This window comes from Homarus americanus, unplaced genomic scaffold, assembly GCF_018991925.1.
Source record: "Homarus americanus isolate GMGI-L3 unplaced genomic scaffold, GMGI_Hamer_2.0 scaffold41027, whole genome shotgun sequence".
In the NCBI taxonomy this organism is placed as follows: domain Eukaryota; kingdom Metazoa; phylum Arthropoda; class Malacostraca; order Decapoda; family Nephropidae; genus Homarus; species Homarus americanus.
The window spans coordinates 7,752,187-7,778,230 of NW_024745073.1; the positions used below are offsets into that span (position 1 = coordinate 7,752,187).

The window sequence follows — 26,044 nt, forward strand, 5'->3', positions numbered from 1 at the left end:
AACATCGACGCGGACGTAGACGTATGCATGGGTGTCAACATCACCATGGATTTGGACAAGGGTTTGGAAATGGGCGTAAGTATCGGCGTGGGTATAGTTGTGGACGATATTGTGGGCGTGGCGGTGAGTGACAGGTTGGACACGTAGGGTGGGTAGAATGTTAAAGAGGCGGTGCAACAACAGCTACCCCCATTAAAGGTTGACACCTTCACCGATTTTTCCACTCCTTCCCGCACACCTGAGTTAAGTTCACACTACGGTTAGGATACAGTAATCATGATGTCCGACAAACAACAGCGAGAAAAATGAAGACAACAAAATAGAATTACTCGTAAAGCTCTCAGTGTGATGACATACGGGGAAGTTGATGTTTTGAATTCTGGGACCAAGATGTGTATAAAACAGTGTTGATAACTGGCGATATACGAGGAAACGATCGTCACAACAATGATGACACTCCTCCAGGCAACCCGACATTGTCTATCACTCAGCGAGTACGACTGAGAACACGTTAATGCAGGGTATATCTCCCTCAACCATCACACACTTACTGCTGCAGGAGATTAATAGCGATAATATTAATTGCTATGGGAGGTGCTGAATCCAGTCACTAGGTTGTACGAGGATATGAACCAATAAGGATGTCTGGCAGGCTGTTCAACTTACTGTTGTTTTATATATTATGTCCAGTAATCCATAACATGTAACGTGTATGCGTGGGTTTGTTTTTCTTGAAATAAAGTTGATCGCCACCTGCCTGTATACACTGTGTCAAGATCTGATGTGTGTGTCCTCCCAACACTGGCTGGACGGTGTGGGGAGTCTTGGGGAAAGCAATACCCTGTATTTGAAGACTCTGACTTAAAATGACTCGTCCTCTTGAACCAAAGCCTCGAGACTTACCGGGTTGTTGACTCTGACGTTGTCGAGGTCACACTTGACGGCGATCGTGTCTGAGGGACAGTCCCTCGGGCGGATCCACTGGTAGTAAGCGATGTAGCCCATGTTAGCCAGGTACTCCACATCTGGTCGTGCCATGTCTGACGCCGCCAACACCGGCTCCACCCCAAGTTTTCTCCCGCCGTCGATAGCTGTAGGGGTTGATAAATAATTCACAATATTACAAGATAATGGAGTGATGATCAGGAGATGCGAACCTTTACAAGAAAATTAAGTTTGAGTGATGTAGTGACAATCAGGTGATCAGATTAATGTTGGAGTCATTGGAAGACGGAATAAAACCCTTTAGTATTATTAGAATGGTTCTACCTACAGCTGACAATGACACTGGCAACACCTACAAAGCAGTGTCATGTACCGACCACTGAAAATCATACATACCTATCTGGATATTGGACTCCCAGTTCTTGGGCTCAGGGGAAAACTTCTTGTAGCCGGGCACAGGTCCGCCCAGTTGCTTCACCAGCGACGAGAGGTTGATGCCGTCGTTCCAGTTGGTCTGTAAAGTGAGGCGGCGGTTACTACAGGTACTCATGATTTGGTTCTTGTGGAGCTGACGCTTGAGATGATTTCTTGTGTCATACAAATGTACACAATTATACAAACATTCATACACTTTCCCTAAATTGTATACATAATTACTCATTTTACAGTTGGTTCGACTGGGGACACCTCAGTGGCAGGTCTTGGGGCTCGAACCAACTATCGTCGGGTCAAGAGGCGAGTGCTCACACACACACACACACACACACACACACACACACACACACACACACACACCTCCTGTCTTAATCCACTCCCCTCACCCAACTTCCCACCCATCCCCACATAACTCACTTCACAACACCCACCCACCCCTCCCACTCAACTCCCCTCATCCCTCCCACCAACACCCCCTTACCTCACCCATTCTTTCCCACCCATCCTCTACAACCACACTAACCGTAAAATTCTTAATATTCCTGTCGGGTAATTGACGTTGAACCCACTGAAGGGTGGCCTTATAACCTGGGCCGCCCTCCTTCATGAAGTAAGAGAGGTAGGTCATGCCGGAGAGGTCGTCGAGGTAGGGTGAGGCCAGGATCTCCGGGTCCAGCACCATAGGGATGTTGAACTCTGCCTTGGCGATCTCCATGGCGTTCTTGCAGTTATCCACCCTGCCGTATTCACAACATATGATTAGTTGATGTTATAAGGCTAGGTTGGGGGTTGGGGGTGGGGTGGGGTGGGGTGGGATTAGGTTGGAGGTTGGGTTGGGTTGTTTAAATCATCAGGTTTTCAAATAAACTGGGGGTGCCTAATCTTCAGGTGATACCAATCTGCTCTAGTTCACCCACAAAAGTTGAAGGCTACTCACGATTTGCGGGGGTTGAGCGTCTTCCAGTCGGTGAAGAGGCCGGGTTTACAGTAGTCGAGGAGGGCGCTCAGGTACACCCCGCTGTTCCAGTCTGAAGTGAAGTTGTGAATGCGACAGTCTGGTAGCACCGCCTGTAACATAACACAGCATTAGTGTGAGGTTAAGTACTGTAACAACACAGCATTAGAGGGAGGTTAAGTACTGTAACACAACACAGCATTAGAGGGAAGTTAAGATTGTAACACAACATAGCTTTAAGTCATATATTCAACACTTAAGTAATAGTGATGTTTATATTTTGTAGGGACATAAATGCCATATGCAACACTCGATACCAATTATTATGTAAAGAACAACAAAAACAATAATATGTACTGTGGACGTAATATAAAGCTTATGTAACCTGTTAAACCAAAATACACAAGATACTATAAAATATGACCCAGGAGGCAGCGGAGGTTCTTGTGTTGGGGAAGTTGTTGCAGGAATCACAGTTACATGACCTGTTGGCTGGAGAGATTAAAGAACGTTCCCACAGCACAGAAGCCAAGTTCAGAACGGATAACTTTTGTGGATTATGACTTCATTACACCATAAGTAGAGATGTTGACAAGTGAACTGAAGTTACGAGTTACTACGAGTTATTATATTCCCTATTTTCTAGTTATTCGTATAGTTACGTGGAAATACGGCCAACTCACTTTTAAGAAACAACAAAAAGTGTCAAGCAAAATTGTATCAACACTGCACTGAGACTCCTAAGTGAGTAAACACCTGGTCATAATTACAGTCTTATACCTAGACACGAGGAAAATTAAATATGTGAACGATTGAGAAACTCAGCCGAGTAGCGGGGAACTTGTCGAAATACACCAGTTTCCCCTCCAACCTTACAGCAACTTAGAGAACGGTATTTAAGGGGGTGCTAGTGCAATACGTCTCGGCGTAAATTTATTATTGTTATTATTATTATTATTCAAGGAGAGCAGTGATTAACTGATTTTTATATTTTTTGGCAAAGTACTATTATCAGTTATAAGAAACAAGTCACCTGGAGGTCCAATGAAGAGCAGCTTCATGGGGACAGTGTTAGTACAGTACACGAAAGTACCCAGGCCCTGAAGCAGCGTCCTCGCTAATCCGGACAGAAAATGTACCAAAGATTACCCGGGTACAAGGTGGGTACCCGTACTCCGTGACCGGAATGTTTAGAGGATAATTGGTGTACAGTATGACTGGGTACAGGGCGAGTACCTTACGAGCTGCTTGACCTGGGTAGAGGCCAGTGGGTACCTAGGGCCTGTTATTTAACCAGGTCACTAAGATGGAACCTGTTGCTCTCAGTCTGACCAGGGAAACAATACTGTGTGGGTCGGGTGAAGGTCGGGTACCTGTACTGTATAACTCGTATAACAGGAAGGAAATTGACTGTTTTGTGACCCAGGTACAAGTGCTGCGTCATAGGTGTAACTCGGGTACCAAGAGTACTAGGAGGAAATCTGTTGTTGTGTGATCCAGGTACCGGTGGTGTGGGAGGAATTCTGTTGCCGTGTGAGCTAAAGACTGGCGTCGCATGAGCCGGGCTGAGGAGGTCAGGCACACAGCGCTCCTCAACAGGGTTTCTCCCCAACACTAAATGCAAATGTAAACGGTGGAGAAAGTAGCCAGTCATGATACCTCCCCAACATTTCCTCACACTGTCCCGTTACAACAAGCTGTCTTAACCAAGCAGTACATGTACCATGATTACTGATGAACGCTCTCAGGGCAGTGTAAACAGTCGATAGTATGGCGGAAAATGCAAGTTTGGCGGAAAACTATAATATATGGCAGAAAACTGTAAATGGCGGGAAACTAAAAATATATGGATAAAAAAAAAGTATGGCGAATTAGTATAAGTTCTGACGGAAAGCGAAGAGAGAAGCGGAAAAAAATATTTAAATTACTCATAAAAACGAAAAAAAGGTTCAACATGACAATACTGGTAAAAACTACACCAAGGTGGGCGTACCTGACCTGCCACCTCTTGTCACCTGTGTTCAACTTCCTTCCCCCTCGACAGGAAACCACTAAATATACTCTCAAATTCCTTAAATAAGATCATTATATAACACAACATGATTTTCCAGAATGTTTCGTCTTCTTCCTCGATATGAATATGAATAATTTTAACCCTCCAGGGGAGAGAGAAAGTCGAAAGTCTGTGAGAAACTTAAGAAGCTCAAGAACCAATCGGAATCCTAATCGGGGCCTTTACTCTCAAATCAACCAATGAGATGCGTTCTTCTACCCTCAGTGACGTGATTAAAAACGCATCGTGTGAATCCTGAAGAATCCGGGTGTGTGTGTGTGGGTGGGAGGACTCCGCCCTTACCTTGAGCCAGGCCAGCATGAGTTTCTTGGGCGGGAACTTGGACTGGCCGATCTGGTAGTGCATGATGAGTGACCAGATGAGACCCAGGATCAGCTTTAAGTTCCCTTTCACGATGTCTACATTGCCTGGGAAACGAAGAGAGAATATAGAACTTAATTAAAGGGATTACAACTATAAACAATGGAAGATAGTGCATATAAACAAACAAATAAATAATAAATATATAAATAAATAAATAAATAAATAAATAAATAAATAAAATACAGAAAAATAATATACACATATACTAAAAATTATCAAAATCAGATAAAAAAAAAGAGATAAAAAAGACGATAAACAAATTAAAAATAGGCAAACAAACAAAAAATCAAAACAAGAAAGCAGAGTATGAACGTGATAAACAGCTTCGGTCACACCAACATTAAAACAGGTTTGAGTTGGTGAGGGCAGGGCAGGGCAACATGTATAACAGAGCTGATAACATTGGCTATGGGTTAAGATAAGGTGTGTACAGTATAACACACTATCACCTTGACCTTAAAATTATTAGCACCGTCTCCAACTCTCCCATGCTTTCTGGAGGCTGACTGTCAAGGTCTCTTCCGGTTGTCAGGAGTGAGTGGTACGATACGATACGCAGGCAATCATCTCTACCCTACCCTACCCTACCTAACCCAAACTAACCAGCCTAACCTAGCCGAGATATCTTGGGTATGTATGTGTTCAATGTGTTCACTCCTAACAAGTATATATAAGACTAATAGTTGAGGAGGTTTCCAACATGAACCTTGTAAAAAAAATTGTCTTCTGAGCATCTCTCTCTCTCTCTCTCTCTCTCTCTCTCTCTCTCTCTCTCTCTCTCTCCAGCAGGTGTGAGTTATGGCAATATAAGAACATAAGGAGTCTGCAATAGGCCGGTTGGCCTGTGCATGGCAGCTCCTGTCGAGAGTTACTACCACCTTGTTCTCATGTACGGGGTCGTGTTGAGCTCTGACACTTAACCAGACTAAATTGTGTGAACCATAGTAGAGAGAGAGAGAGAGAGCTCACACACACACACTTCTTCCCTGATAACAACAAATATTTACGATGGAGTCTTATCTCAAATATTGTGTACACAGATCACCGTTGTGTCTGATCTTTACATCACCCCTTAACTCCTTGTGTGTGTGTGTGGGGGGGGGGGGGGGTGGGGGGGACAGTATCATCAACGACTTTCATATGACCTCTAAATCGCCTCGGTGTGTGAGAGAACAGAAGATTCTTACAGGAATTTATTTACCGGGTATATACTTGAACACAAGACCAAACAGTTACATCAAAAAAAGAACTTTCAAGTCCTGGTATAGGATTGTGGCGCTCAAAAATCCCATTAACCTAATCTAATAACCCAACCTAACCCAAGCCAACCTAACCTAACCTAATCTGACCAAACCCAACAACATCTTATGAACTCTAGTGACCTTTACATGACCTCTAAGATCCCGTGAGCGTGACGCCAGATAGTCTGAGACGTGACCTTTAGTTAAAGCGAAAGTGAAAGTTGAAGTCTTCCCTCCGCTCACATTATGCGTCGATGAATACAATCTTATAGATATTTCATCACGCGAGTATTATTATCATGTTAATTCTCACCGTGATGTGGCTCTTAACGTCACTATACGGACCAACCACTATATCACCATACCTGATTTAACTTGAATTTATTGGGTGAAAATTCATACAGTGTATATATATATATATATATATATATATATATATATATATATATATATATATATATATATATATATATATATATATATATATACCGAATACTCAAATATTCATCTCAAAGGTCAATCAACAATACCCTAACCTAACCCTTCCTCGAGACATGCCAAAAGTTGATAACTTGAGAAGATGAGAATAATTGCTTAGGTCAGTTATTATATTATTATTATTTTTATCATTATTATTATTTTCATTGTTACTATAATACAATTTTTATTCGTACTATCATTATTACTATTAGTAGTAATAGCATTACTGAATGAACTAGTATTAGCATTCAGAAAGAGGAGAGGAGAGAAGAAGAGAGGAGAGAGAGGAGAGGAGAAAGAAGAGAGAAGAGAAGAAGAGAGAGGAGAGGAGAAAGAAGAGAGAGAAGATAGAGGAGATAAAAAGAGAAGAGACAAAAACAGAGGTAAATATCCCATAACACTAAAGAAAAACACAAAACTTGCAGAAAAGGGGAGAAAATATGTATAACAACTGCTTGACATCGACGCAGACAAGAGAGAGAATCCGGCATAAAATAGAGCTGAATGGCGGGTTTTCGTGTGACAAAAGACCCCTGGCCGTCACTCGTGTGTGTGTGTGTGTAAGGAGGGGGGGGTGGGGGGGGTTGTAACCTTGGCGACAAAATACCTCTTATACCCGCCAGTACAATCGTGGGCTGTTACTATTGTGTACAAGTCTATCAATGAATTACTTTACGTTTAGTATCATCACCATCATCATTAGTAGTAGGAGTATTAGTAGTAGTAGTATGATAATAGTAGTAGTAGTAGTATAATAGTTGTAGTGTATCTCTTTTTTATATTAAGTCGGAGAAACATCACTTTTTTGTACTAGTGAGAAATAAACTAGTAAATAGGAGACTCGTAACAATGTCTTGGTGATGAATCTTGTATTTCAACTTAATGGGTTAATCTTCGTTAACATCTTAATATCCTAAACGAAACGTGACCTGTTAAAGACAAGAAACGGGGTGTCGTAACCTGGGTCAAAGTAGTAAATAAACACGAGTGCAGTTATAACCTTTCAGTGTATTGTTGTTTGGGGCTTCTCAGATGGGCCGGTTATAGAGGGTGATCAGGCAGGGTTGCCATCGGTGGTTTTTAATCCTTTCCAATTAAAAAAAATCTCTTAACTCAGTATTTATTCATATATATACACACATCGTGACTATAAACTTCCCTTAGATACAAAAATACTATACAAATCACCACATATGTGAATGTTTTAAGGCTAACATGAAGGCGGGAATGAGGCGTTGTGGGTCAAGGCTGCCAGCTGCGTGACAAGTGAGAGGGGGTCGGCGCAGGTCATACAGGTCACCGGGGGGATCACAAGGGTCATCCTGCGGCCTGCTATTGCCCTAGATTCTGGCAACTGTTCATTATTTACTACCGAGACTGAGGCATCCACTGACTCACCCCAAGATGATGTTCAGACGAATCCCCAGAGATGATCAGATTGTCATCAGGTATTCATAATAATTTGTTTTGTGGTGGAGACTTTCATTAAAAATATATAACCATTTTCTACAATACACAACGGACCTAAAATAATTTACTACACCTTATCGCTGCCTCATTTAACTCGGCTCAATAACTCTCATAAATCTAATGACAGGTTTAGGAGTTACTTTTGAGGCAGTTAGGGGAGGGAGGAGAGGGGAGTCAGGTCGCCTGGGTTCCGCAACTTTCACACAAACGAGTTACGTCACACAAGCAACCTCCACACTGTCAACTAAATGGTCCTTCAGCCATATAGCAGTTAGAGACAAACAGACACACACACACATGGAGAGATACTAGATGATTTATATATCCTACAGGTGGAACACTTATCTGAGAGGCACTAAACGACCCACAACTGTAGTAATTTACCGACATAAGTATGAACGTAATGTGTAATGACAAACTTCCTGTGTAATTATATATTCCAGTACTATAATTATCACTATCACTTCTTCGAATACTACTACTCCTACTATTATAGCAGCTACTAGCACAACTAATACTATAACTAGAATGAATAAAACTTTACTAAAACTACTATTACTACTGTTGCTACTACAAATAATAATAATAGTAACATTAATGACCGCAACAATAACAATAAAACGAAAATAATAATAATAATAATAATAATAATAATAATAATAAATAATAATAATAAAAATAATAAATAATAATAATAAAAATAATAAATAATAAATAATAAATAATAATAATAATAAATAATAATAATAATAATAATAATAATAATAATAATAATAATAATAATAATAATAATAATAATAATAATTCCATCACAAATTCCATGTTACTACCACACCAGCCAGGAGCGTCAGCCGCTTTCAGGTAGACCCGCCCATATCACCTGAGCTACCGTGACCCTCCATTGTATTCAGGTGTTGGCCGCCATTATTTACACCCCAAAACATTGCCTCACTAACGCAGCCACCGTCACAATAACGCTCCAACCTCACAATAACGCAGCCACCATTACAATAACACCTCACCAACGGCCACCCTCACAATGACGCCACAATAACGCAGGGACCCTCACAATAACGCCTCACTAACGCCACAATAACGCCCCACTAACGCCGCCACCCTCAATATAACGCCTCACTAACGCCGCCACCCTCACAATAACGCCTCACTAACGCCGCCACCCTCACAATAACGCCTCACTAACGCAGCCACCCTCACAATAACACCACACTAACGCCGCCACCACAATACAGCCATTCCCCACCACACCATTACACCGGTGGAGCTGAAACCCTTGGGGAGAAAATGTATCTATATATTGAGTTTTCTATCGGTTCCTTCAGTTACGTCAGTGGTTAGTTTATGTATGACCAGACGACCTGACGCACCGTCCACACACCTGCCATTGCTACCCGCCAAACCGCCCACCCTTTCTACGGCCTTGCCAGCCACCTGTTAACATCTACCAGCCTCCGTTAGCCCGCCGCCACCGCCAGTCTCCTGTAACTATACCATCTGCTCTACCCAATGACAGACACTAGCCGCCACCCAGCCTATTATTAAAATACAACAATACCCCATAATACAGTTAAATACAACACAATACAACATAATACAGTAAAATACAGGTCGCCAATTTATACTGTGTTTTTTCCTTGACCTGAGAGCAGTATTAACCCAAGTACATCATTTTCTACAGTGACCTTTGACCTTGTTACCTTCAACCCACTTGGACTTACCAGTGAGTGTTGCCTTAAACATCTGCTCCGGTGTTGTTGTTTTTAGGTAATTATAATCGAAGGTTTATAAGCAAGCGAGATTTTTATTTTTATTTATTTTTGCTAAGACCTTCCCCGCCTGCCCTTAACCCTTTCAGTGTGGTAATTAAAATTTTTGATGGTTCTCCCTCTCTCTCTCTCTCCATTCCTCTCTCTCTCTCTCTCCATCCCCCTCTTCTCTCTCCATCCCTCACCCCCTTTTCTCCATCCCTCACCCCTTTCTCCTTCCCTCACTCCTTCTTCTTCTTCCTCCCCCTCACTCTCTCCCCCCTCTCCCCAGCCACACGCCATACCATCTCTAGCAATGTCTACATCCACGTTGAAAAAAAATTTATATGATCAAAATCTATTCATGATAAGGGTTAAGTTTATTGCAATATCACGAACGGGGGGCTTCTGCAGGGCATGAGAGAGGAGGAGGAGGGAGGAGGAGGAGGAGGAGGAGGGGAGAGGGAGGAGGAGGGGGAGGAGGAGGAGGGGGGGGAGGAGGGGAGGGGAGGAGGAGGAGGAGGAGGAGGAGGGAGGAGGAGGAGGAGGAGGAGGAGGAGGAGGAGGAGGAGGAGGAGGAGGTGGAGGAGGAGGAGGAGGAGGGGAGGAGGAGGAGAGGAGGAGGAGGAGGAGGAGGAGACGGATGAGTAGGAAGAGGAGGAGGAGGAGGAAGAAGAAGAGGAGATAGGGCTGTACACCGCCTCACGGTAAGACTGAGGTCGACAGTATATCATGTTGCTGTGTGATCTGGAACGAGGCAAATGATGACTATTATAGCCTGTCCATCATGGTGTTTAATCGACTTTGTTTACCAATGTTTATATACTGTCTACATACTACTGTTTTCCGTTCATAGTTTGTACTCCAGTGTTGTAAATTAGGGTCACACACCAACATAAATGGGGGGGAGGAGGTTAGCTACCCATCAAACGCCCCTTTTTCAGTAGTTAAGAGAACCATTATTCCATCTGTCTCATTATGTGGTTAAGAATGTATGTAAGGAACTGTTAACGAATGCCTAGAAGTAAACATTCTTGGGTGATGTCAGAGGGAATATTGTTTGTCATTGTCTGTCTCGTCAATCATCACCTACTACCACTACTGCCACTACTACTACTACTACTACCACCACTACTACTACTAGTACACTACTAGTACCACCACTTTAGCCTGAAAACAGAATTTGTCAAAGTCTCCTTTATGACTTCTTTGTCTTGCAGTGACTATTCCTGTGACTACTACTACTACTGACGGTGTTACTATTCCTGTGGCTGCTCCTACTCACACATATTTACTACACCATTTTTACTGCAGTAACCACTATCTTACAAACGTTCAAACAGCGAGTCATAAGGGATGGTTGCTGTGCCATGACACGACACACCACTAAATCATGAGCTGTTATATTAGTCTACTACTACAGTCATCGTGCGTGTTAGGAGTGAGGCGTCAACCCCCACTATCTTCAACCCTCGCTGTATTAAAATGAATGGAAAATGTACACCAAGTCAAACTGCTCTCTCTCTCTCTCTCTCTCTAAATAACGCCAAACGTGGGAGGATAACACCGCATCTGATAAGGTTATGCTGACGTATACAGTACTTGACATAATATCATAATAAAGAAAAGTTTCTAGTCGATTTTGCATACAAAACAATTGAGACATCCACTGACCTCCACATGGCCTTATCTTATGTAGGTGAGGCGGGAGGGGAGTGACAGTGAGACAAAGAGCGAGGAGGGAGGGAGGAAAGACAGACTGGAGCAGGAGGCGTGACGGGAGGAAGGAGGAGGTGGGGAAGGAGGGAGGTGAGGGAGGGAGAATGAGGAGAAAGAGACTGGAGCAAGTAGGCGTGACGGGAGGAGATAAGGGAGGATGGAGGGAGTAAAGTGTCATCACACAGCTGAAGTGAGAGTTGTCAATCACTAGAAGACGCAGGTAAGTAGGGAGGCAGGATTACTTGTGGTCGAGTCGAGTAATTAACATTTACTGTGTGTGTGTGTGTGTGTGTGTGTGACGTTTTGAGTAGTTCTATCCATCTTGCATGTTCCGGCAGCACGCTCCTCCAACACTATTGTTGTTGTGTGTGTGTGTGTGTGTGTTTCAACTGCAAAGATGTAATTGTAAGGACAAACTAATGGCTGGCTGGTACTACTGTGCTAAATGCGACATAGATAATCAATACCACACACACACACACACAGAGGTTCATCACGCACGTAAACAGTACAGGTAAACAAACAATGGTAAACAGGAAGTCGACGTAACCTACTCGCCAAGAAACCCATCAAATTCACCTTAATCTAATCTATTTTATCCTAGCCCAACTTAACCTAGCCTAACCAACCTAACTATCTTATCCTAGCCTAACCAACCTAACTATCTTATCTAGCCTAGCCTAACTAAATCTAACCTAACCAAATCTAACCTTACCTAATCTAACTTAATCTAACCTAACCAAACCTAACCTTACCTAGCCTAATCTAACTTAATCTGACCTAACCTAACCTAACCTAACCTAACCTTACCTATCCTATCTAATCTAACTTAATCTAACCTAACCTAACCAAACCAAAACCTTACCTAGCCTAACCTAACCTAACCTTATCCCCCACACATAAAATTAGGGTGATTAATCTGTAGGTGAAATAAGCTGAGGGGATGGCGTAGGCAGGTTACTATTTTGATCACACACACACACACACACACACACACAACACACACACACACACACACACACACACACACACACACACACACACACACACACACACACACACACACCAGTTATTGTGAATCTGGCAACTCAAGAGGAAGCAACAGCAGATAACCACATAACTATTGCCATACGCTGATCATTTCATTTTATTTCCCCAAATTGATCGGACTAATTCTAAACTTTACACACGAGAACGAGATAACGATCACTACTGTGTGTTTATAATCATTGGGCGCAAACAACTCCCTTAACGGTGATATTTGTGCAGTAATTACGGTGTGGTTAAAAAAAATATACAGTATAAAGCAACTTGGTGTATAATGACCGCTGGTGCGTCAGGTTCACAAGCATTGCAAACTGATGAGTCTGGGTGTTTGTTGCTTGTGTGTAGGGTGACTCTTGTTGGCTGCCTATATAAGGTGTCCTGTGCTTGTTGTGTAGGGTGTCCTGTGTTTGTTGTTTGCGTGTAGGGTGTCTTGTGCTTGTGTGTAGTGTGCTTGGCTGTGTGTAGGGTGTCCCGTGCTTGTGTGTGGTGTGTGCTTGCTTGTGTGGAGGTGCCCTTTGTTGCCTGTGTTTAGGCTGACCTGTGCTTGTTGCCTGTGTTTAGGTTGACCTGTGCTTGTTGCTTGTGTGTAGAGAGTCGGTCGCATGTTTGAATAGTCACTGTTTATCGTTTGCCTGTTGTTGCATGTTTGCTTTTATGATATGACTTGTTGTTTGCTTGCGATGGCAATGTTTTACGGTTTGTCTGTACAGAGCTGTTGCATGTAACATGTTTCACATCCCGTCATGGGGCATTATGGGGCGTCGGGTATATCACGGGGGCATAAGGGATATCACGGGGCATTGAGGGTATCACGGGGCATTACAGATATCACGGGGCATTACAGATACCACGGGGCATTACAGATACCACGGGGCATTACAGATATCACGGGGCATTACAGATACCACGGGGCATTACAGATACCACGGGGCATTACAGATATCACGGGGCATTATATATATCACGGGGGCATTACAGATATCACGGGGCGGGATTCCTAAACACAAACAAATCTCCGAAAAAATCCCCTTCCTTTCGTCTTAAAACTAACTCCTAAATAACTAAAGTACCATTTAAGTAATCATACTTATCCGAATTGGTAATAACCGGATAACTGGAACGCCTACGAGCTTATTATACCCAGATATTATTAGACTCAAGACGTAATATTTCAATTTCCTTTACTCACACGAAGAACATAATAATAATAATACCAGAATAAATCGATGTTGTGATTTCAGTTTATTTTTATTTGTTTATTCTGATTTTAGGAGCAGATGTGGTGAGGGGAGCAGCAGGTGTGGTGAGGAGGGGCCAGCAGATGTGGAGGGGGGGGGGTCAGCAGTTGTGGAGGGGGCAGCAGGTAGATCTGGACATAAAACATCTAGGAGGTGATCTGAACTGTATAAGTCCTTGAATTGGGCGTAACGTGTTAGTCTCAAGGAGGTCAACCCACGCCCACGCCCACACTTGATGCCACGGAGCCCACGCAGCTACTGTCGCCGTCTATGCCCACATTCTCTAAAAAAAAAAAACCGTGCCCACGTCGGGTACTTGAGCCACCTACACCACTTTCTCCTCCATCTCCCCACAGCCACGACCACGTCCTCCCTTCCATCTCCCACACCCACACCCCGCCCACGCCCACACCTCGTCCACGCCCACACCTCGTCCACTCCACGCCCACACCTCGTCCACGCCCACACCTCGTCCACGCTCACACCTTGCCTACGCCCACACTGCTCACGCCCACACCTATTCTTCCTGCAGCCTGCCCACACTAGGCCTGGCAGTGACGGGAGGTTACATAATGCCAGGGACGCTAACTTCTCGTTTGTGTTTGTTGTCCTTGTCACCTCACTTGTTGCTGCCTCACTCTTGTCTTTTGTTGCTTGTATCCTGTTTATTGTTCTCTAAGTACATTTGTTCTGTGGTATTGTTTTACAGATGAAATTCTATTGTTTCAGATGTATCTGTTACGTTATTTGTCTCGGTATAGTTTGATATTTCACTGAAAAGATTACGTCATAATAACCTCATCTCGAACGTCACCATAAAATCCTCTGTAAGGAGAGAAAAGTTTCCATTCACACACCCCTCAGGAGAACTAACACACAACCACCTCAGTTTCTATTTAGTTCACGCATCGACCGCATCACTTAACTAGAGCAAACATCAACCCAAGCTGCTGAAACCTGAAGGTGATATGGACGTTTCAAAAACTGGCAAATACTCCCCCGCGGCGGCTAGTTGTCTCACCCCCAGACAGACGATACAGCCAACTTGTTGAGACTGGTCCTGTGTCTCCCCCTGCACGCACGCACGCACACACACACACACACACACACACACACACACACACACACACACACACACACACACACACACACACACACACACACACACACACACACACACACACACACACACACACACACGCACCACGACACGATGGTAATACTCTTCGACCTATTGACAGAACTGGGTGTATTGTGTTGTCCCTGTTCCTTATTTTGTTTCTAATACGTATAGAAGCCGTAACCGGTTAATTTACCTCACTCTACATAATAGACCCACCCAGGTTATGACACTCGTGGTGGTGGTGGTGGTGACACTACTGGACTGCACCTAGTTTGTTCCTCCACATATGTCTCCTGCCTGTGTACGCCTCCTGCCTGGCTATTAAAACCCAGTCCTACAAAACGACACATATAAGTGACGACATATTTGATTCTGTTGACACGGCTGACCTTACGACACTCTCCAACACCACCCACGACCTCCAGACTCTCCCAGCGGGCGTGGCGACAACCCCAGTGTTACAGTATAGGTATATTATATTAGTAGGATTTATTAACAACAACGCTTTGTGATGCCGCTATGACGTCATCTTCCTCCCCCCCCCCTCTTTTCCCTCCTTCTGCTCCTCTTCGTCCTTCCTGTCCTCCCTTCCCTCCTTATCATTCTTTTCTCCAACTCTTCGTCTTCCTCCTCCTCCCCTTAGCACCACCATGAGAACGTTCCTTCAAGACATAGAAACGTAAAAAAAAGTCATAGACACAGCCAGACATACATACAGCCAGACATAGACACAGCCAGACATAGACACAGCCAGACATAGACACAGCCAGACATACATACAGCCAGACATACATACAGCCAGACACTTAAGCAGCAGCAGCAGCAGCAATAAGACGTTCCGGCAGGTCCCTGTAATTTAACAGGTTCGCCGCACCGTCATTCACCACTATACCCAGAGGCTGATACAGAGCCCATCCACCACTCATCCACCCTGGTCTATAATCCACCACACTCATCCACCCTGGTCTATAATCCACCACACTCATCCACCCTGGTCTATAATCCACCACTCATCCACCCTGGTCTATAATCCACCACACTCATCCACCACAATTATAATCCACCACACTCATCCACCCTGGTCTATAATCCACCACTCATCCATCCTGGTCTATAATCCACCACTCATCCACCCTGGTCTATAATCCACCACACTCATCCACCCTGGTCTATAATCCACCATACTCATCCATCCTGGTCTATAATCCACCACACTCATCCACCCTGGTCTATAATCCACCATACTCATCCAACCTGGTCTATAATCCACCAGATGACGGTACAATCTATGTAATCCACCAACTAATCGCATGTCTACAATTTCACACACACACACACACACACACACACACTTACGCACACACTTACGCACACACGAGTGATTACAGTGACCTCGCCAACCTCTGAGCACAGATTACAATATTATACCACTCAACACTTGATACAATTCCTCCCAAGTTCCTATCACTCACTGGCTCACTCACTCACTCACTGGTTCACTCACTCACTCACTCACAATCACTGGCTCACTCACCCACTCATTAACCCCCTCACTCACCCACTCATTAACCCACTCACTCACCCACTCACTCACTGACCCACTCATTAACCCCCTCACTCACTGGCTCATTCACCCACTAATTAGCCCTCCTCACCCACTCATGCCCCTCATTAACCCCACTCACTCACCCTGCACTGTCCTCTTACTGGCCACTCATTAGCCCCCTCATTAACCCCCTCACTCACTGGCTCACTCACCCACTCATTAACCCTCACTCACCCACTCATTAACCCTCACTCACCCACTCATTAACCCACTCACTCACCCACTCATTAACTCCCTCGCTCACCCACTCATTAACCACCCTCATTAACCCACTCACCCAATCCCAGAAATAGCAGACTACCATTAGCCAAAATTACATAGAACGAAAATGTAATTGTTTTTCAGGTTATGTCAAAACTTAATTAGATAAATAGCATCACCTGGAGATCAGTTCCCCCAGCTTAATTCACCTTAGGATTAACCACCCTAAGCTAACCTAACCTAACCAAACGGTAACCTAACACTACCCTAACCTAACTCTAACCTAATCAAACGCTAACCTAACCTGCACGCACACGCACACAGTCATAATCATTCACTGGAAAAAAATCATAAAATTATTTTCTGCTTTCAAAACTTTTATTGCAAGTTATGGTTAAGATGAGGTGAAGGAAGGGCAGTGAAGGAGGAGGAGGAGGAGGAGAGAGAGAGAGAGAGAGAGAGGGGAGGGGAGGGGGGGGGGGAGAGAGAGGGAGGAGGGAGGGGGGAGAGAAAGAGGGAGGGAGGGAGGAGGGAGGGAGGAGGGAGGGAGAGGGAGGGGGAGGGAGGGAGGGAGGGGAGAGAAAGAGGGAGGGAGGGAGGGGGAGAGAAAGGGGAGGGAGGGGAGGAGGGAGGGAGGGAGGAGGGAGGGAGGAAGGGGAGGGGGAGGGAGGAGGAGGGAGGAGGGAGGGAGGGGAGAGGAATAGAAATCTTGAGAAGTGAGGCGTAAGCTGGAGGGAGGGAGAGAACTTATGAAGTCTTAAGTAGGAAGGAAGGAAAGTGAGGAGTGCAGGTGAGGGGTGAATGAGGGTAGGAGAGGAGGAGGGAAGGATAGGTGAAAGAAGGAATGAAGGAACGGGGTGTTGAGGGGGGATGGGAGGAGGGAGAGAGAGGGAGGGGTATGGGGAGGAAGGGAGAGGAAGAAAGGGGGCGTGGGGGAAGGAGGAATGGTGGGACAGGAAAGGGGTGCTGGGGAGAAGGAAAAGTAGGAAGGTAAGGAAGAGGGAGAGAGAGGACCAACATGAGGAAGGAGGAAAAAAGAGGACAAAACAGGAGAGGCAGGGAGGTAAGGGAGGAGGGAGAGGAGGTCCAGGAGAGGAAGGAAGGGGAGGAGAGGGAGGAGGGGCAACAGGTTTTAATTACAGGTTACAGCGGTGAGTGTGATTACAACACTGTGAAACCTTGACTGGCGGTGCTTGTGAAAGAATGATAGATAGTTAAGGATAGAAACATATAGATATACATATAGATAGATATAAATAAATATAGATATTGATAGATATAGATACAACCAATAACAAACACTATCCAGGCACCACCACCACCACCAAAATAACTAACGCCCCCTCACCAACACCACCATGAACATCACCACCACCCACCCACCCAGCATGACATCACCTGACCACCCAGCCGCCCCCCCCACTAACAGTTACACCTGCATTCCACCTCTGTGATGTAACCTGTGCCGCTGAAAGGTGCCTCTACCCCCTCCCCTAACCCTGGTCCTAAATAGACACGTGGACCATACAAGAAATTGAAGATATTTATCCGTAGCTCCTCCCTCACCCCACCCCCTCTTCTCCACCTGGCCTCCTGGCAGTCCCTCCACCTCACCACCTTCCCACCATAGAGCCTCACCCAGGGCCAGCCACTCCACCACCACCACCTCGCTGTTGCCTGTACCGGTAGTCTAGCCAAGGCAGAGTAGCGGTTATTTACGTGGTGGAGAGGTTAAGTGTGGTGGTGGTGTGGTGGTGGTGTGGAGGTTAAGTGTGGTGGTGGTGTGGAGGTTAAGGGTGGTGTGGTGGAGGTGGTGGAGAGGTCGAGTGTGTTTGGGGTGTGGTGTTGATACTGGAAGTCACTGGCAGGAAAGTGACATCAACTATCATGACTGGACAAGAAAAAGCACCCAACGACACACACACACACACCCACACACACCATCACCCACCCACTCCACCCACCCACCCACACACACATTCCTACATCTCTATTCTGAAGGAAGATTTTCAACGTACGGACCTCAGAGAAACTCGTCTTGGGTTCACCTTGAAGCATTTCCTCTTGCTCACGTCATTACGGTGCCACTACACTAAACAAAATCAAAGTTTATTTTATATATAACAATACTCAATAAAAATCATATACATAAAACCTGTTAAACCCGTCAATAAAACATTACCTAAACCCACCAAGAAAACATAACTTAATCCCATCAATAAAACATAACTTTAACCCGTCAATAAAACAAATTAAACCCACCAATAAAACATAACTTAAATCCATCAATAATTCCCATGTCTTAAACCCATCAATAAAAACCTATGTCTTAAACCCATCAATAAAAGGACTAAACCCACATACCATAAATCCTTCACATACCATTGACCCATTCCGACGCCCACAATACTAATAGGGACAATAGGGTGACGTGTCTATTTCTAAAAAGACAATAATAGGTGTTTAATTGGGCATCATCTTCCTATTACATAAAATTCTTCCATAAGGTTAGTATACCCACATCCACAATGCTAATAGGGTTAATAGGTAGTACGAGCCTATTACCTCCAAGGTGTGTATTAGTCGCGATAAGCCCGGCTCAAATTGGGTGACTAATTGGCAAGGAGGTAACACAGGTGTGAGGCTAAATGGGAAGGGGATGACGGGAAGGAAAGGGGTGTCGGGAGGAAGGGGGCGGGAGGAAGGGGGATGACAGGGAGGGAAGGGGATGACGGAAGGAAAGGGGGGTGTCGGGAGGGAAGGGTGTCGGGAGGAAGGGGATGACGGAGGAAGGGGGATGACGGAGGAAGGGGATGTCGGGAGGGAAGGGATGACGGAGGAAGGGGTGTCGGGAGGAAGGGGGGATGACGGTAGGGAAGGGGGGTGTCGGGAGGAAGGGGGATGACGGAGGAAGGGTGTCGGGAGGGAAGGGAAGCGGAGGAAGGGGGGATGACGGAGGGAAGGGGGATGACGGGAGGTAAGGGGGGATGACATGTCTGATGGGGTAGGAAAAATGATAAATGGGGCGCTAGGACAGGAAAAATGTTTCATAGGAGGTACTAGTGACGGGAAAATGTCTGGTATCAAGTACTAGGACCAGGAAAAATGTCTGACACGAAGTACATGGCGTGGTGATATGAAGCAGACACTAATAATGGGAGAATGACTTAAGGTGTGTGTGTATGTGTATGTGTGTGTGTGTGTGTGTGTGTGTGTGTGTGTGTGTGTGTGTGTGATTAGATCAAAGGAAATACCGGTGGACCATCCCTGACCCAGTACAGTACCGGTATTCAATGTTAACTTCCCGACCAGCGGAGTGACCCACAGTGAAAGTTGCAGAGGTGAAGGGTAGCATCTGTGTCTGTCTGTCTGACTGTCTGTCTGGTGAAAGTACAGGAAATAACGGAAAACAGACAGCACACGTTTGTCGCCACTCTCAAGGTACTCTGGTTAAATATTGCATTATCCCCAACACGTAAGACAGACAGACAGACAGACAGACAGACAGACAGACAGACAGACAGACACATTTAAGAGATAAATTCCTAAGTATATAAATTACATAAAAATATAAATAAAAAAATAATTAGAATTGAATAAAAACGAATTAAATAAACCTTTATATACAACTAGTCATTGTTCACTTGCTATAAGGTACTATAGCAACAAAAACTAGTTCAACTAAAATAAGGAAGCACTATAGCAACAAAAACTAGTTCAACTAAAATAAGAAAGTTGCACTAAACCCCGACTGAGGTGAGCAGAGCCATGGCTGGGGGTGTCTTGGCCTCACCTGACCTAGGGTGTGTTTTTTTCTGCCTGCCATGACGTCATTACTCTCAGCTGTTATCTGACAGTGACGTCACGGCCGACACGCACCACGCCTACCTCTTCATTTACTGCTGCTACGTTTTCATTTCAGTCAGTGGTGGAGAGATGAAAAATTAACTCTCACACTCTCTCTCACTATCTCTGGGGCGTAGAGAAAGCGTCAAGAAGGGAAAGTCAATAAGGAGTTGACCTGTTCTCATACTGTACGCCAGCTGTGACTCGGGGCCAATCATCTCATGTTTACCAGGTGGTGACCCCAGATGGTGACCCAAGGTGGAGACAGGTATTGTGTGGTAAATGGTGACCTCAGGCGGTGACACATGTGGCAGATGGCGGCGCCAGATGGTGTGAGTCAGGCGTTGCGACACACCCATGTGAAGGATATGTGTAGCACAACAAGCTTTACTGGCTCTGGGTATATGAGCCATCTGTACCCAGTTGACTTTCTCTCTCTCTGTTCACATACACACTGACTGACTGCTGTTAGACCTACCCCAACAAAAGAAAGATAGTTTCTCTCTTCATAGATACATATCTATAAATTGTACGTTGTCAACGCTGTGAAAGTAACTATCTGGCATTAAGTGGTATAGTCTCGGTGTAATTTTGATGACATTTCCAACATTCTTTTTCTGCTTTCTCTTTCACCTCCAATTACGGGGGAAAATTTGACGTACGGTTTCTGGTCTTACAGCTCTTGATTGACTCATCCACTCCGGACATCAATTAAGAGCTTTTATAAGTCCTGAGGTTAAATTTTAAATACCGAAAAATCAGGTTCGAGGTGTTGGGGTTCGCGTTGGGGTTCGTGTTGGGGGGCTTTAAGGGGGGTTCGAGGTGTTGGGGTCTTGAGGTGCTGGGGTCTGAGGTGTTGGGGTTCGTGTTGGGGTTCTAGGGGGGTTGAGGTGCTGGGGTTCGAGGTGTTGGGGTTCGAGGTGTTGGGGTTCGGGTGTTGGGGTTCGAGGTGTTGGGGCCCGAGGTGTTGGGGTTCGGGTGTTGAGGTTCGGGTTCTGATCGACTGAGTCAACTGAATACATAGATGTTGACTCGCGCCTTATACACACCCACACCTCCGCAGTCATCCTGTATGCGGTTAGATACACATACCTCGACATCCGGCCTACCTGACGCCCAATACACGCCCATGCCTTCACATCCGGCTTACCTGACGCCCAATACACACCCATGCTTCACATCCAGCCTACCTGACGCCCACTACACCCCCATGCCTTCAAGACACCCAATACACGCCCCATGTACTGGTTGACACTTCATTAGGCATCGTTCACCTGAGCCCACCTGACTGTTATTAACTGTTGACAGGTGACAGGTGACGGCAGTGGTCTCACGGATCTCACCAACTGTTACGTCAAGTTTTTCTCCCTTAAGATGTGAGGATACATATAACTGTTCCACTTAAAGTTACGATATATAGATGAATTTTCAAAAGATTCCCAAGTTAAATTTCCCCTTAACTAGAGACGAGGCTTATTCCATCTCATATCGGACTCCGTTATAAAGCGACAAACTGAGTCTTTTTTTATTTCGTATTTCAGTAATCAACCGCGACACCTGATGCATGAAGGGGGAGGTGGGGGGAGGGGGGAGGGGGGGTGTGAAGGTTTACGAGGAGGTCTTGTGGCATTATGTCTGACCATGATATTATCAGTAGGATTGGGAGGGTGACGCAGGTGAAGGGAAGTGACGCAGGTGAGGGGGAGGGTGACGCGGGTGAGGGGGGAGGTGACGCAGGCGGGGGGAAGGGTGACGCGGGGGGAAGGGTGACGCGGGTGAGGGGGGAGGGTGACGCGGTGGGGAGGTGAGACGCGGGTGGGGGGATAGACGCGGGTGGGGGGAGGTAGACGCGGTGGGGGGGAGGTAGACGCGGGTGGGGGAGGTAGACGGGTGGGGAGGGGTAGTGTCTAGTTACTTATAAAATATTGCCGAAGTTAGTGATAAGCGAAGGTATGATAAAAAAAATATAAACGAAAAAATGTGTAATGTAAATACTCTCAAAAGATACAATAATGGTACATAAAAGCAATATATATAAAATAGGTTTAATTTAGTGATTGGAAACTACGAATAAAAAGGTATAGAAATAGTGGAAATGTGATAAAACAGAGTATATAAGTATTGAATAAGTAGGTTGTGCTACTTAACCCAAGCAGCCACCACCACTACCACTACCCACGACACTACCACAATCACTACTACCACCCACACCACCACCACCCACACCACTACCACCCACACCACTACCACCTACACCACTACCACTTACACTCCTACCCACACCACTACCATCACCCCTACCCACACCACCACCCCTACCCACCCACCCCCTCCTGCTCCCCCGGCGCTAAACACACACAGGTGAAAGTACACAGCGTCAGACAAACATTCCTCAACATTTATAATTAACTTCCCTGCCTGAATACCAATGTTTTTGTTTACTTCGTCATAACTGTGGTGGGTAATGTACGTGTGTCTGTGAGGAGCGGAGGTTTCTAACTACCGCCATAAAAGCAAAATTTGATTGGCTGGTTTGTCACATGTTGGTTGTATTAAGAGACGTAGCTTGTGTGTGTGTGTGTGTGTATCGTCGAAGTTTCAACACAAAATCAACCACTACCAACACCACTATCACCACCATCCACAGCCACAACAATTACTACCACAACTCTCTCCACATACACACACACACAGACAGACAGCGCAAATTTCCCCCTTTTTTATGCAGCAATTACAAATACAAAATCACTATAATTATACCTGTTGATCGTGTGAAGCTGGTGAGGCAGGTGTGTGTGGTGGCAGGTGTGTGTAGCAGGTGTGTGTGTGTGTGTGAGGCAGGTGCGTGTGTGTGTGTGTGTGTGTGTGTGTGTGAGGTGTGTGTGTGGGCAGGTGTGGTGGAGCCAGGTGTATATCAGCAGGTATGTGAGCAGGGGTCTGAAGCAAAGTGTATGAAGCAGGTGTGTGTGAGGCAGGTGCGTAAGTGTGAGGCAGGTGCGTATGTGAGGCAGGTGCGTATGTGAGGCAGGTGTGTATGTGAGGCAGGTGTGTGTGAGAGGTGTCTATGTGAGAGCAGGCGTATAACAGTACAGTAAAATGCTAATTATTCCCTGTTATGGGGTCAGGAAGGCCAGCAGGTAGTTAAGTGTGGTGGTAGGAGGTAATGAGCAGGTTAGGCAGGCAGGTAAGCAGAGTACGGGCAGCAGATAGCTAGGGGGCAGGTAGGCAGGGCAGGCAGGTAGTGAGAGGCAGAAAGGATGAGGGGATGGGGGGAGGGTTGGGAGAGGAGGTGAATGGGGTAGGTGTGGTGACGGAGGCCAGTAAGGTTCCGGGGCTAGGCGTGGTGGTCGCCTGGGTGGGGCTAAGTACTCCCCCACCACCCTCGCCCGCTTACCAAATTCAGCTGCATTTTGTCCACCGAGGAGAATACTTCATGGTACAGAGACGAACCATCAACACCTTGTGATTCTGGTACCAAGAGGTGAATATTATCATGGTAGAGACAGTTACGTAAGGTGAATCAAGGTGAGGAGGAGATTGTGAGTGCTGGCAGAGAGGGGACGCCACCATCACTACTACCAGCACCGCCAGCACCACGAGCACCCACATTCCATACTCATTTAAATGCACAGAACGCGTCCCCTACACCGTACTCTCTCATCCTCCCATTGTCAATCTAAAACTTGTTTGGTAACTGGCTTTCCTGTAGATTACTGGCTTTACGTACATGGCCTAAAACACACACACACACACACACACACACACACACACACACTTACACTTTCCAAGCCACACTCTATCCTACAGTAGAAACACATTATTCTAGCAACAAATTATCCTCGCCCCTCACTAATCTAACCACACTACCCCAGCAACACACAAGCCTAGCAAAACTTTATCCTATCCCCACACTAACCTAGCCTAACCTAACCTAACCCAAACCCAGCCACACCTCCCTGGGTTAAACTATCCCAGGACGAAACCACACACAATACAAGAGGATTTTATCACCTGACATTAATTAGAGGTCACTGGAACAGCCATTCTTCACCTTGTTTTATGACCTATTGGAGACCATAATCAACCTGCCCCCCACCTCCCCTATCCCTTCTGCAGTAGCTATTGATAACAAGTGGACGGCGGAAGTTAGTACTGTAATAGACACGTGAGAAGGTCGATTAGGTTCTGTTCCCGTGTGCACAGCGAGTGAAGGAACACATTTACCTAAAGCTTAATGCTATATCAAATGCTGTGTTACCAAGGTTGAAATTGATGTATTATTATTATTAAGATTTTGGCCAAGATTTTGAGACCATTCTTCACTTTTGTGGAACATGTAGGTTTTTAGTTGACCAACATTGATTTCTACCAAGTAATAGGGAATAAAAGATTAGCTTATCTGGAGGTAATAGAAAATATCTCTAAAGTAAATAGAACTATTATTGTTAAAGAGGAAACTAATCATAATAGTAATAACACAGTAACTATTCACTTAATAATACTCCCGTCTTGTGTGTAAACAAACCGATAAATGGCCACAATAAGAAGTTAATAAAGAAACAGGAAACAAAAACGACAACAACGGCGGCAGCAGGGTGAGGGGGCAGGGGGGGGCAGGTAACACACTGGCTGGCCCTATGAGTCGTATGTTTAGTGGTGTATGATAAGTAAGTTTGTCTTCCTTGTATGTGGTGTAAACATGGGAACAAATATTACCACATGTTGCATAATATTCAGTTATATACCGGTACCGATTAATTATATAGCTTCACGTCGAAATAATCTTCATATATGGAGATAACTTTAGTACAACAATGAATTTATCTGTAAACTTATTGTCTTGTGTACTGTACCGGCATTTAAGTGGGGATAATATTTAAATACCCTTTAATTACTCTTACTACAAGAAATAGTTAAAGAAACACACGACAGTTTGATTACAGTTACACAGGCAAGGGGGTTGACGAACAACCTGCTGTTAACTCCAGGTCACAGAGACGTCACAGCTTCCGGCGGGGTGTTGTGGCATCATTGTTACGGTGTATTTGTGTGTCTTGTACCTATAGCGCCCCTTACACCTGTAGTGCCTCTTACACCCTGTAGCGCCTCTCACCTGCAGCGCTCTCTTACACCTGTAGTGCCTTCACACCTGTAGCTTACACCTGTAGCGCCTCTTCCACACCTGTAGCGCTTCTTCACACCTGTAGCGCTCTCTATACCCTGCAGCGCCTCTTCACACCTAGCGCTTCTTCACACCTGTAGCGCTTCTCTTACACCAGCGCCTCTCTTACACCTGCAGCGCCCTCTCTACACCTGTAGTGCCTCTTTACACCTGTAGCGCTTCACACCCGTAGCGCCTTCACACCTGTAGTGCCTTTACACCTGTAGCGCTTCTTCACACCTGTAGCGCTTTCATACCCCTGTAGCGCCTCTCACACCTGTAGCGCTTCTACACCTGTAGCGCCTACACCTGTAGCGCTTCACACCCGTAGCGCTTCTCTTATACCTGCAGCGCCTCTTCACACCTGTAGCGCCTCT

The 26,044-nt window shown here is 45.3% G+C and overlaps 1 protein-coding gene across 4 annotated transcripts in view; it reads right to left on the minus strand.

The window, feature by feature from the left end:
- The window catches only part of LOC121878477 (filamin-A-like), a 123,030-nt gene that overhangs the window by 74,425 nt on the left and 22,561 nt on the right, over positions 1 to 26,044 (minus strand). For all 4 annotated transcript variants that reach the window (XM_042384723.1, XM_042384721.1, XM_042384722.1 and 1 more), the window contains exons 2-6: positions 4,692 to 4,816; positions 2,318 to 2,448; positions 1,904 to 2,117; positions 1,342 to 1,459; positions 904 to 1,091 (exon numbers count right to left, since the gene is read on the minus strand). In XM_042384723.1, coding sequence (XP_042240657.1) covers positions 904 to 1,091; positions 1,342 to 1,459; positions 1,904 to 2,117; positions 2,318 to 2,448; positions 4,692 to 4,816 — 776 coding nt within the window. The remainder of the gene's footprint in view (positions 1 to 903; positions 1,092 to 1,341; positions 1,460 to 1,903; positions 2,118 to 2,317; positions 2,449 to 4,691; positions 4,817 to 26,044) is intronic.